Here is a 16751-nt window from a genome sequence, read left to right as displayed (position 1 = left end):
AGGTCAAGACTCCGTATACAATGGCATTGCTAAACAATAAGCATATTTTTTTTTTTCATAATTTAAATGTAGAACTACGTGCACTGGCTGTGAACCGGCTGCGTTGATCTCTTAACTGGAGTTGCTTTGCTTTTTAAAAGATAGGACAGCCAACTAGAAACTTGGCTGTGTGTTAATCATCAGTTACTTTTTGTTGTACATTTATGATAAAGATGCGCTGCATTTTGCCGATACTTGGTATAAAAAAGGCAAGGAAGCACGGATAAGCAATCACAGAGTTAATACCATAGCCATATATTTTCTGTAGTGTACACATTATAACAAATATTTGAATAAGCTTAACTGAACAGTTTTATGACAATAAATGTGTCATCTATAGGTAATATAGCTCAGGTTCAGGTTGGTGATCAACAAAAATGCTCCTACAATAGTAAGCAAAGATCAATATGCCTTTCCCACAAAAATACGAGACCTGTTCTCACTTCGGAACATTCTCGCTCTTGGCTTGTTAATGGTTAAAGTTGTGCCCATCAAAGCCCTCTGCGGATCTTCTTCAACATGAGCCTTTACAGTGAGGCACATGCATACATTTATGGTGATTGCATTTATACATCAGGTGATTGCATTTAATTCACGCGACACTGAGCACTGGTATTTATTTAAATTTTAGCAGTACTCTCGTTATTGCAAGTATAGTAAACTTCCGTTAATTCGACAACGGTTAATTGAATGTAGACCGAAGGTCCCGGCCGGCGCTCATGCATTTCTATGAGCCCAAACTTTCATTATTTCGATCCTAAAACTGGCCTTCGCTGGATAATTCTAACTTAACCATGCAATCACCACGCGCGCACCTGATCCTTATGATTTAGTAGCAGCGTCTCGAGCGGCGGACATGCAGTGAATGCGTTGAACACGTACACGTCATCTCCAGTAAAAAAGCACCTATTTTCGACCTGTCAGTCATAGGAAGATTTTCACGTAGTAGCCGTAGTTCACAATGTCTGATTACGGTATTTACCCCATTAAAAGCACGCCCCCCCCCCCGCCCCCCCCTGCTTTTTTTCTTTAATTGCGTGCGCGGTGCAGTCGGACATAAAACCAAAAACCGTGCGGGGGCCCAAGGACCTGCGTGTGCAACTCCCCTGTGTGCAATAAAGTTATCACCACCACCACCACCTCCGCGGTCCTTTGTATGCTTCATCACATAACACTAATGAATTGCGGCGAAGCTGACTTTAAATTTCGGATACGGCGCGCACGATCGTGCAAAGTACGCACTTGTTGGCAAAGTCGAAGCCGCCTCCCCCCCTCCTCCCGCGCTGCCTCCCCGATTACCTCTATAGCGCAAGATTGGGCCTCGATCGTCAGTTATCCTTGCGCCCGGCCGCGAAATGCGCAGTTTCTGCCACATATGGACCCAATTACCCCCCCCCCCCCCCCCCTTTTTTTTTTTGCTGTAAGATCAGGTGTGCATTAGATTTATACTTCGCTTAGGAGCTTTAATGTCATTTCTACGTTAGTTTTGTACTTTGGACACATAGAAAGTGGGCACACGTTTGATTCGGGAAAATACTGCCAAATGAATCAGCAGTGTTTTCTCATTGTGCTTTTTCTCTGCATATTATTTAATCTGACCTGCCAGATAATTAGATAATTTTTTTGTCGGTTCCATCAGGATCGAATTAAAGGAAGTAGACCTGCTACCACTTATACTATTACTATACCTACTACAAGAAATTCAAATATGGACAAATACCCTTTGTATGGCATACAAGTAAGGCATACCCTTTGGCAATCTGTAAAGGCTGCAACAGCAAGGAATTGAAACAATCAGAAGCCCGCTATTACAACTACTTGTGGACTGGGAACGTAACCCGCTCTTCCCAAATGCCTGTCTGCTTTGTAGAATAGAATTGAATCGATTATGTTTTTTTTTTGCAGAATTTGCATCACAGTTTCTTGCACAATTGTTGGGCCAATAGCAGAGGCTGCAGGAGGCCTGTGAACAAGATAGGAATATTGGCAGCAGCATTGCAACATAACAGAGCTAAAGAATGCACCAGTAAAGCCCCGCCTGCACTGAAGAAACCCCAGACGCTTGTCCCCTTCTCTCTGCAACTGATGGCACAAACACGAGCCACCAGTGCACCCACCATAGGTAGCTTGCGAGAGTGCTGGCTAATAAGTTGAGAAACTTGACCGGTTAGTGGCAGATCACTCTTCTACAGTGAACATGTTTGGTGCAGTGTAAGAAAGTTATCTTGGCCTATGCAATATTGCTGCACGCCAGCAAAAAAAAAAAAAAAAAAAAAGATGCTATAAGTGTGGACTCAATTGAAACACATGACAAAAACGCAACAGATGACGAAAAAATCTCAAGAAGAGAATTGCAAGAAGGAGGTGAAAAAAAAAGAAATTAAACAGTAAACATTGCAGGATGATTGCATTGATAAGTGAGGTATAAACTTGCTGAGATGTCCAATTAATTGCATGTGATGCGACCACGTGTGATAATGACACGATGGCAGTGACAAGGCAAACTAAAGCGTGGCAACGACGGAATGGCTATTTGCCTTGCCATTGTCGTTGTCCTTTCATCTCTCTCGTGATCAAAAGTTCACCATAGAGCAGCCAAATTCGAAAAATATGGATGGCGTACTAAAAAAAAGACATTGTTCTTGCTGCAACTTTTTCAGAGAGTGAAAGGTCCAGGATGGTCATTTATTACTGGGTTAAACTTATAGTGGAAGCTGAACCTTAAGGATAGTAATGTGTGCCACAACAAGCAATGGAAGACAATTGACGTTGGCAATGTTACCTATTGCAAGATCAATGAGAATAAGGAGGCGGAGAGGAAACACTGGAGAAACATATACAACACCATATCCTAGACATAGTCCCATTCATGGCTAAAATCAACCTTCCTTTTTGCAGCCACAAAGAAGACATTAATTCAAGTAACAAGGCAAAATTACAAAGCGAAAACAAATGACAAATTACAAAGCAAAACAGTGTAAAACACCGTTTCAAAGGAACATTCCACAAGAGTACAGATTGTCGTTTGTGCTGACAAGAGCCTGACCTAGTATTTATTGCCACAAATGCAAAGTGAGCTTATCCCATTGTTGGGCAAACACGTAAAAGGGGAAATCATGACAGAGACCAAGGAGACATTTTGTTCAATAGCACTCCAGATGTTTCCCATGTGGGTCAAATGTGTGAGGCCATAAGGTATGTACACAATAAAGATAGCATAATCATGGTGATATAGATGTTCTCAGTTTTCTTTCCCACAGAAGCTAAAACTGCTGTCAAGATTACAGAAAAGGTCCTAAAGAAACTTGAAAACAATGGACTGGACATCGAGTTTGGTCATAGACAACACTACAACAATGTCGTAGCTATAGCTACGACATTGTCATAGTCTTTGTGATGGTCATTACATTGTACATTACTACGTTGCCATTGTTTACTACACAGAAATATCAGAACACTTGGAGGCTTTTAGAATAAAGTGATTCATAGCAATTTTTGTGTCTTTTGCTTAATGAAACTTCAGATAAAGGGAACACATATTTCAGTCCCTTCGAATTTCATTTAAGCCGAGTCTGCTGTATTTGAGACTGTTTTGGGAACAATGTTCGATTTTAGTGCACATTTAAGGGTTGATCTGAGAATGACAGTACACTGTCTTATTTGAATTTCTTGTGAACAACAGTCTTCTGCAAGGAGTGATGGAGCACTCAAATTATTCAACAAAATCATTCAAAAAGTTCCCAAGGTCATGCTGGTTAATGCAAAAGAAACTCCCCAATTAATGTGTTGTGTGAAAGAGGCACTAAAATGACAATGATAACCATTGAGCAAAACGTGAACAAGGTGAATGCAGGAGCCAAGGTTTCGACAAGTGGATTTGTCTTCTTCAAGGCCTTGAAGAAGACAAGTCCACTTGTCGAAACGTTGGCTCCTGCATTCACCTTGTTCACGTTTTGCTCATCGTCTTGAATTTCCATCTCCCGCATTCCCCGTCTTTTCCCCCAATGATAACCATTGTTATAATGAAAAGATTAACTTTTTTTACACAGTGCCTCAAGTTTCAGGTTTCAGGAAAATAATGCATCTTCCAAGTAGTGGTGAGCGAATATTTGAAACTTCAATTCAAAAGTTGCTATTCGAACCCCCAAAAGCGGGCAAGTTGGTGCTTAGATTTCCTAGGTTTACTTGATTGTGGCGCAAGATACATTTATGTACGACTCAGCACACTGTGACGCGTGGTATCGCCTTACTTTGCCTGGAATCAGCTCTGCGCAAGCCATGTGTGCATTTGATGCAGGCAAGTTTTCACAATCAACTTGGGAGACTTTTAAAAGCAGGCTACCCTCAGTCTGTCTTAAATTCCGTGATTGTGTCCCTGCTACAGAAGCTGAAAGCTGGCACTACCAGTGTCAAAACGCACTCAAAAGAAAGGGAGCATGTTAAGCCAGAGGTAGTCCCTTATGTGCATCGTGTGATCCATAACCTCAAAAAGGTGGCTACCAGATATGGCATTGCGGCCGTCTTTACGGCTCCCAACAAGCTGGATCAATTGCGCCCCCAGATCACACGATGGGCCGCGGGGAGGCCAGAAGCAGCATGCCAAACTTTTCAGGGACTGTGTTGAAGGAGTGGTCTATGAAATACCCTAACATTGCGGCAAGTCCTACGTTGGACAAACGGGACACTGTATTAATGACAGATTGAGGGAGCGTGCAAATAGTATTGGTAAGTGTGACAATGTGCATCTTCCTGCGCACCGTGAAGCCTGTTGTCGCATGCCATGCTTTGAGCAAGTTTTGATTCTTGGCAAAAGTAAGGACCAAACTGCCAGGGAGTTGTTTGAAGCATTCTATATCAACACAGAAAGGGTCTGATTGTGTGAGCGCTACATCTATCATATCATATTCTGCAGAAATGTGCTTTTTTCAAAACATGTTATCATGACCATCTTGTTCTACGTCACACTTTGGCTCTCTGTGCACGGGCAAAAGTTGTATTTTTTCTGGATGTTTCTGAGGCTGTCAGTAAACAGTTGGTAGTTGGCGCTCCACTGTCCTTTTTCTTATGCACCTTTTCACCAAATGTATTTTGCCCCCACAATAAGTATACCTAAGAAACCCCCCAAAATTGCTGTTGTTGGTTCTTTGTCAGCTTTGTCGCGATGAAAACATGTGCAGCAAAGCACACAGAAAATGCATTGTGATGAAACATGTCTGCCGTGCAGTGAAGCATATCAAAAAGTAAAAGTGACACTGTCATGGGGCCCCTGCTGGTGCTTATGGCTACCCTGTACTATCAGCTGAAGTACCCATACTGTGATGCCTCTTCATGCATCTGGACAAGACCAGCCGACAGATGGAAACTTCTGTCTGCCACTAATCTGGCCAAGTGCCTAAAAACATGGTTTACAAACTACAAATTTGACCAAGAAGCAAGCTTGGCAATGTCTTTAGACCCTCGTTTTTAAAGTAGTTGAGTACCATCAGGATGCTTCAATGGCAAACTGGATTAAAAACATTAATTTAGAAGAAGCGTGAGAAAGTTCAACACTAATAAACCCAGATATGTCCTCAACAGTGAAAGCTTTTGAAGGCGCTCCTTCCACGTCAGCACCGTAGAAAGACATTGATAGCTCATAAAGCAGCAGGAAGTTTCACTTGCTTGCAGCAGCAATTTTCCCTGCCACAAGCACAGGTTGAGAGACATGAGGGGGAATGAGAAAGCCTTTGCCCCTATTTTTTTTTAGCCAGATTATGGTTGTAAACGTGAAGCCAACATATCCATTCCCAGCGGTGGACCTTTCTTGGACTGGTGCGGCCTTATCTGCTGGTAGCTCCGCGGCATGGCACTACTGTCAGTTGTTGAAGGTGGCGGTTGTGCTTCACATATCCACGGCATATAAGCAACGAAGTGTGATTCGTTTTCTATGGAGCAAGGGACAAACACCCATCGAAATCCACAGGGAACTGCAGCCCATGTATGGAAAAAGGTGCCTCGCTTTGCGAAGTGTGAGGTGGTGGTGTTGAGAGTTTGTAAAACGCTAACGGCGGTTCCACAGTCCGATGGTGGTTCCACAGTCAGCTGGATGGATTCTACCACAGGGGCATCTCAAACTTAGTGCTGCGATAGGACAAATGTCTGAACCAGTGTGGGGACTATGTGCAAAAATAGTGTGAGGTATGCAGAATAACTCGTATATTTGTAATAAAAAAAATAGGCGCAGACTTTCCGATTCACCCACGTATGTGCATGATAAAATTTTGGGCCAAAAAGAAAATCCACGTGAGTGACGGCATAAGAATAGTGCCCATCATTGGCTTGGCTTGCAAAGAGATACCTGCAGATATCAGACACAGTGTGTCCAGTGAGCAGCTTTTTGGTGTCTGAAGGAATTGCGACATGTAGGGGATTATCGCTGCTCCTCAAACTTGTCAAGCAGTTACCTTCCCTTTATTGCAACAATAAACAACTGCAGTTACAATGCTGTCAAGCAAAAGTGTTGTACTATAGAATTTTGTTGATCATAAAGCATAATTTTCCTGTACATTATTTGCTGTGCAATAAACTTGCTTCTTTATTTCATACCTTTGGTTGGTGAAAAAAATTGCATTTTTGCAAAACCAAAACTATTGATATTCATCACATCACATCACTCACATCACTTTATTTTCCTTAAAGACCCCTTTTGGGGTGTTACATAAGGGGTGGGGTTTATAAAATGCAGGCGTCAACAGTGGTCGAAAATGTTGATGGGCAAGTTATGGCACTGACGTGATGAGGAATCCCAGTCAGTTGCTGCTCGTGTAAAAAATGATTTCGCGGAGGTGGTGGTATGAGCTCGTAGACGTAAAACTTGAAGAGGGTGACCGATGTGATGGGATCTGCATGGTGGGGGTGCGCTGATGTATGGTTCTTGTCTTGGCGATGAATAAAAGAACTTGTGATACAAGACAAGACTGGCAATGTGGCGGTGAGCAGAAAGATTACACAAACCTGATTGCAATTTTAGAGATGATATGCTAACGTTGCACGAGTATGAACAGTGAATGAACTTGGTAGCCCGGTTTTGTACAGCTTTGATGGCACTTGTTAAATATGCTTGATGAGGATTCCAGATACCCGATGCGTATTTCAGTTTAGTTCTGATGAGTGAAATGTAAGCTTGTAGCCTGACATGTTGTGGAGCTTCCCACACGTGACGTTTTAAGAAACCTAGTGCTTTATTAGCCAATGATATCAGGTTAGTCAGGTGAAGGATAAAATTTCAGAAATGGTGATATCTAAGTATTTGTAAGTCTGGACGAGGGGTCGAGTGCCATCATCCACTGCGAACACCAGTTTAGCACATGGTTTAGGTCTGCCTGAAGGGATTCTTGGTCAGAAGGGCTAGTCACTGAGCAATAATGCAATCATCGGTGAACAAGCGGATGCAACAAGATACGTGCTGGGGTAAGTCGTTAATGTAAATGAGGAATAACAAGGGACTGAGGATGGACGGAAGTCACTGGAAGCGGGTTCGAGGGTTGATTATTAATGAAGACAGACTGAGAGCGATGCGTGAGGAATTCGTTAATCCACGCGATGATGTTTAGATGTAGGTTCAGCTGGGAAAGCTTAAGAAGCAAGTGTTGATGGGGTGCTTTATCGAACGCTTTAGCGAAGTCTAGGAAGATGGCATCAGTTTGTACATTGATATCAAGGTTGGCGTGAATGTCATGAAGAAAAATGGCTAGTTCAGTTTCGCACGAAAAACTCTTACGAAATCCATACTGTGACAGATGGAAGAAGTTATTGAAATCCAAGAATGCCATGATTTGGGAGTAAATGACATGTTCCATGATTTTGCAGGTTATACTTGTGAATGAAATGGGCCGATAATTAAGAGGTGTATCAGTAGTACCTGTTTCAAGCACGGGAATGACCTTCCCCAATTTACAGTCCTCTAGAATGGATCCTTCAGAGTGTGATTGTGAAAACAATAAACAGAAAATACTGGAACAGGCTAGGTTAGCGTTCTCAAAATTTTTGAATTGATGTCATCTATGCCAATAGCAAATAAATTTTTTATTTTATCTATTATACACGAAATTCCCCTACTACTTAATGCTATGGCTTCCATGGCTGTAGTAATAGCAAGTGGTAATGTATAACATGGTGCTTCAGATTCGTCAGTAAAAACAGATGAAAATGCATTGTTAAAAATGTCTGCACAGTTGGTATTGGTCGCGATTACACCAGCGTTGTTAGTGAGGGCAATAGCGTGCATTTCCTTTGGGTTCATCACCTTCCAGAATTTCTTGGGGTTATAGACTATCATTTTTGGTAGCTCTACTTCATAAAATGAGTGCTTAGCCCTTCGAATCACGGCCAAGTATTCATGTTCAGCTTCATAGTACTTTTCCCACACGTGGATTTACATGGGGATTAGCTGTACGAAATGCAAATTTTTTCTTGTTTTCAAGTCTTTTTAGTGTCCTCGTAGACCAGGGTTTCCGATTACTCTTTCAAACACTGCATGTTGGGATGTATTTATTTGTTAGTTCAATAATTTTATGTTTGAAAAGTGTCCATTTCTCCTTTACACTTCTGGAATGAAAGGTCGTTTCAAAGGCTGAAAAAGATTTATTTCAGTGTTGATTGGTTCGTAGTTTCCCTTATCGTATAGCCTAATAGTTTTCTGGGAAGTTCGGTTAAATACAGGTGAGAAGTTGAAATGGGCATGGATTACTTAGGGTCGCTGATTTTTCAGAGGCATATAATGTATTTAAAGCTGTCAAGATGAGTGGTCAGTATGAGGTCAGCAGTGTTAGCTGCTTCACCTGAAATGCGCATCGGTTCAGATACAAGATGGGTCCAGTTAAAATTAAGGCAAACATCAATGAAGTCTTTCAGCTCTTCTTGACCAACTATGCGCTGAGGTTGATTACGCCAGTCAATATTAGGGTAATTGAAATCCTCAAATAGAAGGATGTGTGCTTTAAGGTGCTTTGAAACTAGTTGATTTAGAAAATTGTGAAGCTTGCGGGAAAAGTTGGGACTAGTGTGAGGTGGCCTGTAACACACACCAATTAATAACCCACAACATTTCCAAGTCTGATGCAACATTAATGGCAGAACAAGACAACTGCTAGCTGACTGCAATTAGAACTCCTCCCCAGTGAGAATCTTTGCGATCTGCATGAAAAAGTTGAAAATTGGGCAGCTCAAACAGAACCTCCGAGTCGGTGATATCATTGTGCAACCACTTTTCAGTTAATGCAGCCTGACGAAGTTATAAAGTTTGATACAATATTGCATTTCGGCTGGAAGCTGCAAATGTTAGTATATATTATTGATAGGGAAACCTTGGCACGAGAAGAAGGCGGGGGACAGCGTGATGAGTGGCAAGGATGAGTTGATTGTTCAGATATTTCTTTTACAGATTCTGAAGTTTCATCAAAAATGTAATGTTTTGGCCAAATACACAAAGTTTTAAAGCACAAGGAAAAAAGACACAGACTTTGTCCTAGGAAAAGTGACAAGGTGTTTCCGGCAGTTTTGAACACAGTGCGAAAAGGCTTCACCTACGCTATAGTCGGTACCTTTAAATTTTGGACCTGTAGAAAAAAAAACGATTCTTTAGTTTTGAAGGATGTAAACGATAATAGAGCGCTGCCTGTTTTTAGAGTCTTTTGAGGCGATGTGTGCTTTCAATATTAAAAAAATATTAGAGAAATATTCGATTCGATTTGCACTTGGTTTCATTAAATTCCCTTCGAAATTTGAAATTTTATATTTACGCACCCCTCCTTTTTTTGCAACATCTCTAACCTTGTATTTGAATCCATGAATTCTACATGTTGAGAACGACAAAGAATAAAAAGAAGAGGTCACTCACTTGTGTCACCTTGCAGCTGAAGTAAGAAACTGGTTGTTGCAGACAGACACACGCAGTGTTGGTTGCTACCTTTTATTGTTCACTATTTCATTACAGCCAAAGAGTCAGAACACACAGTATGTTTCAAAATTGAACAGATGATTGCAAGTGAACTGTCAGCCCAAAAAATATAGGACACATAACCTAGTTGTGGCCACAGAACACAATGCCTGTTCAAGAAGAGATCAATGCCTATAAACGTCACGACATGGCAAGCCGGCTAAACTGAAGACAAAGAGAACAGTACAGATGTTCGTCACCAAAAGAATACGTGGAGTCCAAAAAATGGCGCCCATGACATCACCGGTTGCCTTTGGCATTCTCTGTCTTGCATCACTGCTCTGGTTAGCTGCTACTAATGGTTGTTTTCGAGTTGGCTCGTGATTATCCATGCCTTTCACACTTTTATTTCAGTTGAGGATAAAATTTCAAATAATTGTGTAGAGGGAAAACTGGCACTCACATGCTGTTGTGGGAGAGCGCTTGATGTGGAAGGAGCATGATCAAAAGGAACCAGCCGAATGCAAGGTGAGCACTCTCTTTTGACCAGTTGAAGACAACCCTGTCCGTGAGAGCATTCCGAAAGGACCAGCCGAAGATGCCGTAAGGTTTGAAAACGAGAAATTCAGCATATGGCTTTCCTAGGCCACGAAGTTGTCTTACTTTTCTTTTCTTTTAAAGAAAACATTCAGAACCTCACTTTTCCTTTAAGTTAAATGCTGAGGCTATGGCATGTTTAAACACGCCATCCTGCAAAGTTCCAATTACGGAGATTCCGCATTACCTGACTACCTCAAGGTTTTGAAGTCGGACAGTGCTTAATAAAAATATTATGCTCACACGCTGTAGCACAATGTAGTAGTTCCTACATGTGTCTCTTCCCTCCTTCAGATATAAAGTTTTTGGTTTTTATTACTGTAAGGGAGTCATCGCTTAGTGGGGGAGGAGAGAGGGGCTGTGCAATGTGGACGTCACTTATAAGACTAAAATGGCACAGCAGAATTCTCACTAAGCGTACTCACAAACAAAAAGTAACGATTGCAACAACTAACATTTGCAACAATGTAGGATATTTTATGCAGCATAAAAGCAAGATCAAGTTGTGTAATAATAATTAGTGCATGCTTTTCCTAAATCTTGAAATCGTGACAGTGTGCATGCATGTGACCAATTGCCGGCAACTTGTAAGGTTTGTTTTGACCAAATAAACTTGCGTGAAATTTTTCGTTTCCCATCTAACGACAGCACGATGCTACAAAGCAGACTTCGTAATGCCGGTAAAAACTCATCCTGACAAGTGAGCTCAAGCCAAATTGTTGCATTGCCATTATGGCACTGTGCTCCAATCTGGTGGGGGCAAAAAGGTCAGGATTATAGTTGATTGAAGAACTATTGCAGGTCAATGCAAAAGCTGCATTCACGATATGAACTACAAGAACACAATGAGGTAACTTAATTTCATCTCGATAATACGGCACAAATAATCAATGATGCCCAAGCAGTGATGCAAATGAGGCCAGAACACTTATGCATTAAAACTATGGGGGCAGCTGAGCAATTCTCAACATGCATAAATGCGAGAGCATTACTTGTTGCCGAACGTGCCACAGCCGCTCGCTCTGCCCTTCGCATTGCCGGCGACTTGGGTGGGGAACATTGTTTCACTGCAGTAGCTCACTTCGCACGTTTCACTGTGTTGTGATGGTTTCGTGCTTCGTTGGCAGTGAACTGGTGCCTCCAGCCAGGCTTTGCTGTCTCGCCTGATAGATAGATAGAATAAACTTTATTGTCCAACAGATAAGGTGATCTACCCACCCCCCGACACGCAGGTCAGGGTGCGAGTGCCGCCACCTCAGATGCAGGCTGGGAGGTCTTGGGTCCCAGTAGCCTCTTCAGCCAGTTGGACGAGCCAGAGCTGGGGCTCAGAGTCCGAGCTGCGCAGCAGGGTCTCCCAGGTGTCTCTACTACCTATTTTGTGCGTTCACCGAGAGAGTCTCTCCTGATGATGTAGATGTGAGTGATTCAATTTCAAATGATGAAGACTCCATAGTGCCGACAGTGGCACTACTCCTGTCACACCCCGTCTAGTGAATTGCTCGCCAGGCAGAGCCCAACCACGTGCACAGCCTCGGAGATATTCATCACTGCCGCCTGTTGCAACAGTGGCACAACGAAATGCTGGTGCAGTGGTTGGCGCACTCGGCTATGGAGCAGTGGTGGTGGGGCAAAGGATTGAATCCTCCACGCCCACTTTTTCTTTTAGTTAGATGAAAATGAAGTCACCTGTGTGCCATTTTTCTGCTACGGCTTTCTGATGACAGCGGTGTTGCACAACGAGTCAAGTAATGCTCTCAGATTAAAACAACACGATACCGGACGTAAGGAATGGCAACAACAAGAAAGGCAATATGCATAGAAGGCATGAGATGATGGTGTGCAAGCAGGAAATACAAATGGTCAACACTTCACAAAATTTCTGGACATGCAATTCTGCAGCGTGACAACAGCAGATGAAATGGTCCAAATTCTCTAAAGGGAAGAAAAATTACTGGCAAGCATTAAAGTGCCTTAAATAATTTATTATTGTACTTGTTACTATGAACCATTTTCTGTTCTGGTATCCAAGAAGTGGATGTATCATGACTTTGTGATCATAGGTTAGCAGAATAAGATACTCACTCATACTCATGTGCACACATTCATAGTCGCTTCCAATCACACTTACTGACACTCACATACACAGTAATACCTACTCCCACTCGTTGAGTCAGCCACGTTCATACTCGCACTCAAACTCACCATCACTGACACTCGCTTTAGCCGGAACTCACTCCCATTTACACTTGCATCCACTCACACCTTTTGTCGCTCCCTAACGCTCTATCTCATGCCTGTGAAATGAGAGAGTAGCAAGTATGAGTCAGTGTACTGGCAAACGAGTATGCCGACCTACGATCACGACACAATGGCTCGTTCTGTTCGCACGAATGTGCAGCTGTTGTACACAAGTCCAGCCAGAAGAAATCCATGCAGCACTCTCCAACTTATTTTTTAACAAAATCAACATGGTGCCTTACTTCCACTCAACATCAGCAGATTTTGCTTTCTGTCATTATTTCCCTATGACACCAGGTCAACAAAATATCTTCCTAATCTTGCCCTTGCAAAGTGTATCCTTTTAGTTGTAAGAAGCAGCAGGTAGAGTTTCTACAATTTCCAAAATACTCCTTTAACTCTTCCTCACGAAATGGCCTGGGTGCAAACAACACGAACAATTACATTGCAGATTTTGACAGAAAGCAGGGGGGGATAACCTTTCACATCAGGTTTGGCACCATAGAGAAGGCCTTTGCATGAGGTACAGGCCACAGTATTCGCAACTTTCACAACTTAAAGGTGGTGTGGTGGCTACACAGCACGACGGACATCAAGCCGACTGTGCCACTGCCCCAAGGTGCACATTCTAGAGAAGAACGGCACTGGCAGCGTGCGCATGCAAAACCACAAGCACACTAGCAGTCTTGCCGAGCCGCTATGCGTGTGCACGGGTCTGAGCAAAACGTGCAGTAAATGTCAAGATGACATTATCTAATGATTCACTGAACACCCACTAACACTGACGGTTTTTCATCAGTCGCACCTCGTGCACCATCGAGGTGCGATGCCTGCAACTTGAGTGGCGGTGCTCTTCATCACGCCAGCTTTGCGAGATACCTGGCAGCTGCCAGGGTGCTGTTCCCTCTCCCCAACAAAAGTTACATTCTTGCTGCATCACGCCAACATGTTGCACTCACATATGGTTAGAATACTATCCAAGGAGTTCAACCCCAATGCTAAACCGTGCCGCCACTGTCAATGCCTCACCCATAGCATGAAACTGCCAAATTTATAACAGAGTTTACATGAGGCAGGCTTATGGCTGTTAGGCTTCGAATTGCACTCAAGACTGCTATATAAAGCGCAACTTCTTCCTCAAATCTTGGTAACTTGCACTGTTTACCTCAAAATGTCTTTCGGTTCGGTTGGTGGTGGTGAGTTCTTTCTGAGGCCACCAGCAACACATACATTTTTTGTCCACTTCAAACTTACACTCAGCCATACATCTACTATATTCTACCCATGCAATCACCTGGAGCTTGAAGGCTGCAGTATATGCCGTCAGGTGCCTACTTATTGTCACCAGTGGAACGAGCCAGAAGGCACAATGCAGCAGAACAATGCACTGCAGCACAGGCAGTACTGTTGAGATGCATTGGACCTATGCTTCATGATCCGGCAGCTTACAGTGATGATGACACTAATGCCAACGAACAGGGACTAGTACCATCTATTAGCAGCTTTCACAATTTAACCAGCATGCGTGTGATGCTTAGTGAAACTTTTTCTCCCAAATTTTTGTGTTACAAAGTAGGGATGTGGGCGTTACACGAAGACAGGCCTTACAAGGCTAAATATGGTAAACAAAGAATTGGGTTTTGCATCTCGTGGCCAAATGGAAAGAACGACTCCGCAGCAGTCCAACTGCAGATGATGTGGCGTGTTGCATTCCCTCGGGGAACCAGCAGGAGACTTCGACAAGAGGTTGGTTAGCAGCAAAGTACTCGTGGAAAGTAAAAAAAACTCACGAACGATTACAATTCTCCCTAATGCAAAATCTGAACGCAGCTGTATATGTTTTCATTTCACGATATATTGGCTGACACAGACAATCTGTCCCATGTGGCACATGAGAAACGGAGCGAAGTGTGGTGCAACTGCCTCGCTAATCTGGAGATTGTGAGAGTTAGCGTGTGGGTGATGTATGCGCGCGATTCACAGCAGCTGCCGCTGAAAAACCTTCTAGACGACACATACTACTTTGTCACTATCTCATAGCCGTCGTCACCGCACCACGCTTTTTCTTCTCACGCTTTCGCCATACCCTCTTCCACTTTCCGCCTAATGATTCCACTGCACCCTCCTCTCCGTTTTTCTCTGTGCGCCTCCTTGACCTTGCCGAGTTTTTTCATCCACTGCCGTGCTCTGCATTTGCTCTCATCTTTCACTGTGCTTGTTTGCTCGGTTACACTGTGGACAATGCAGACACTCGCCGCAGGAACGAGTGCGTAAGAACTGAGCTCTAAAAAGTGATTAAAAAGAAGCATCGCTTCTCTTTTCAATTCTTTCCTGTTTTTCTGCTTTTGAGGAGTACACAGGTGCACACGCACACAGATAAAATCTGGGCTGAAGTGACAAAAATACAGGGATGCAGTGACTGCTGGAGATCTGGTGTTTGTGGAATTGTACTTTCTGCACACTTCAGATGCTGGGATAATGCGATTAGCATTTTGAAGGCAGACCTCACATGATGCATCCTTTTACGTGAAGTGGACTGTAAATAGCAGTTGCGTGAAGTTTTCTTCCCGACTCATTCGACTTACAACTTTCTTTTTGCACTGTTTCAACAACCAAACCAAAATCTTCCACATAATTCCATGTCGCACATTATTTGGAATGCCATTTATAGGCAATTTGCTGGCACTTATTTCTTTGCCTAAAAATTTATAAGCTGCCCATATCGCAGAGGCCAGTAATTAAATTGCTATTTCAAGGACACACTGGTGTGTGAAAGTTGCGAATATGTATGCTGATGTGCAGTTTTGTTTCCCACTTTGTTATTTTTTTTCCTCCTGTGACTTCAGCAGTAGTATGCACTAAACAATGCAAAGTTCCTACTAATGGCACTGCAACTAAGCTTGTTACGGATCGCTACTTGTTGCTGGGCTAGTTGGTTTATACTATTTGTCATGGCGTAAAAGGACGAGAAATGATACGAAGTAACAGCGGGATGATTTTTCTTGACATTACTTCATATCCTTTTGCACCCTATTACACCGTAACAGGCTCGTCATGTCGCAACTCCACTGTGGCTTTCTCGTTCAATGCAGTTACATCTACACACAAAAGAACATCTCAGGCAGAAATTTGATACAAAACACTCGAGCATAATGTCGTTCACTGAAGCACTGGGCACATGGAAAAAAAAAAAAAAAAAAAAAAACAGAAAACATGAAACACTGTTCAGTCAGATCTAACATCTTGCTGATGTCTCCAGCAACACAGCCAAACACGCCTGTCATGAACGTTCACCTACACTGTTCCAAACACTTCCTCCTGGGTGGGAATGGGCCTGATCTGAGGGCCAATCCTAGTCCATATGAAACCACATTCGGGACCTGGAGGATTTTGCAGAGGGTACGGTGACTTGCGGGCCTTGTAGTACTCAGAAGGAGCATGGCAAACAAACTCCATGTAGTCCAACTTCCGAGGAATGTCCTCCTCTGGTCCTGAAAAATTTAATGGGTTTACAAATGTTCCACTAAAACTTGATGTATTTTCCATTTGACTGCCATGCTGTGCAGATTCATTGTTAACTCTTGGTGGCATCATTGCTGGTTCATACATTTAACTTTATTAGTGTACACTTGCAAGCAGTGATAGCAACTTTTTCCTCGTTTTCATTGAGGTGCTACTTCTGGTTGCCAAGATGTGTTTTGCATTTTGTGACTGCTTAATGGGTATCTTTTCTTTTGCATTCAAGCATGATCTCTGCTTCAGTAGTATTGTTATCCCTATTTTTATAAATGTATTTTATGCATTTTTACCTTATTTTATTGGATAATGCTATGTTTAACAGAAATGAATAAGAGGTAACTTTATGCATGCAATCTATTGCTTGCCATGCTCAGATGCTAGCGCATGCTTGAGCACATTTTCACCCATTACAAGATTGTTAATGGTCATATTAATGCTGAAC

General features: G+C 42.7%; 1 protein-coding gene across 1 annotated transcript in view; it reads right to left on the bottom strand.

Annotated features, from left to right (window-relative positions):
- Nucleotides 1–9972: 9972 nt before the first annotated feature.
- LOC126529943 (GATA zinc finger domain-containing protein 1) overlaps nucleotides 9973–16751 on the bottom strand; it is a 45299-nt gene continuing 38520 nt past the window's right edge. Inside the window, exon 4 of the mRNA XM_050177414.3 lies at nucleotides 9973–16281. Within this exon, the coding sequence (XP_050033371.1) occupies nucleotides 16085–16281 (197 nt within the window). The 3' untranslated portion in view covers nucleotides 9973–16084. The remainder of the gene's footprint in view (nucleotides 16282–16751) is intronic.

Source organism: Dermacentor andersoni, chromosome 5 (assembly GCF_023375885.2).
Source record: "Dermacentor andersoni chromosome 5, qqDerAnde1_hic_scaffold, whole genome shotgun sequence".
NCBI classification, from domain to species: Eukaryota; Metazoa; Arthropoda; class Arachnida; order Ixodida; family Ixodidae; genus Dermacentor; species Dermacentor andersoni.
Note: the sequence above shows the minus strand (reverse complement) of the source record. Positions and strands in the feature narration are given on the sequence as shown.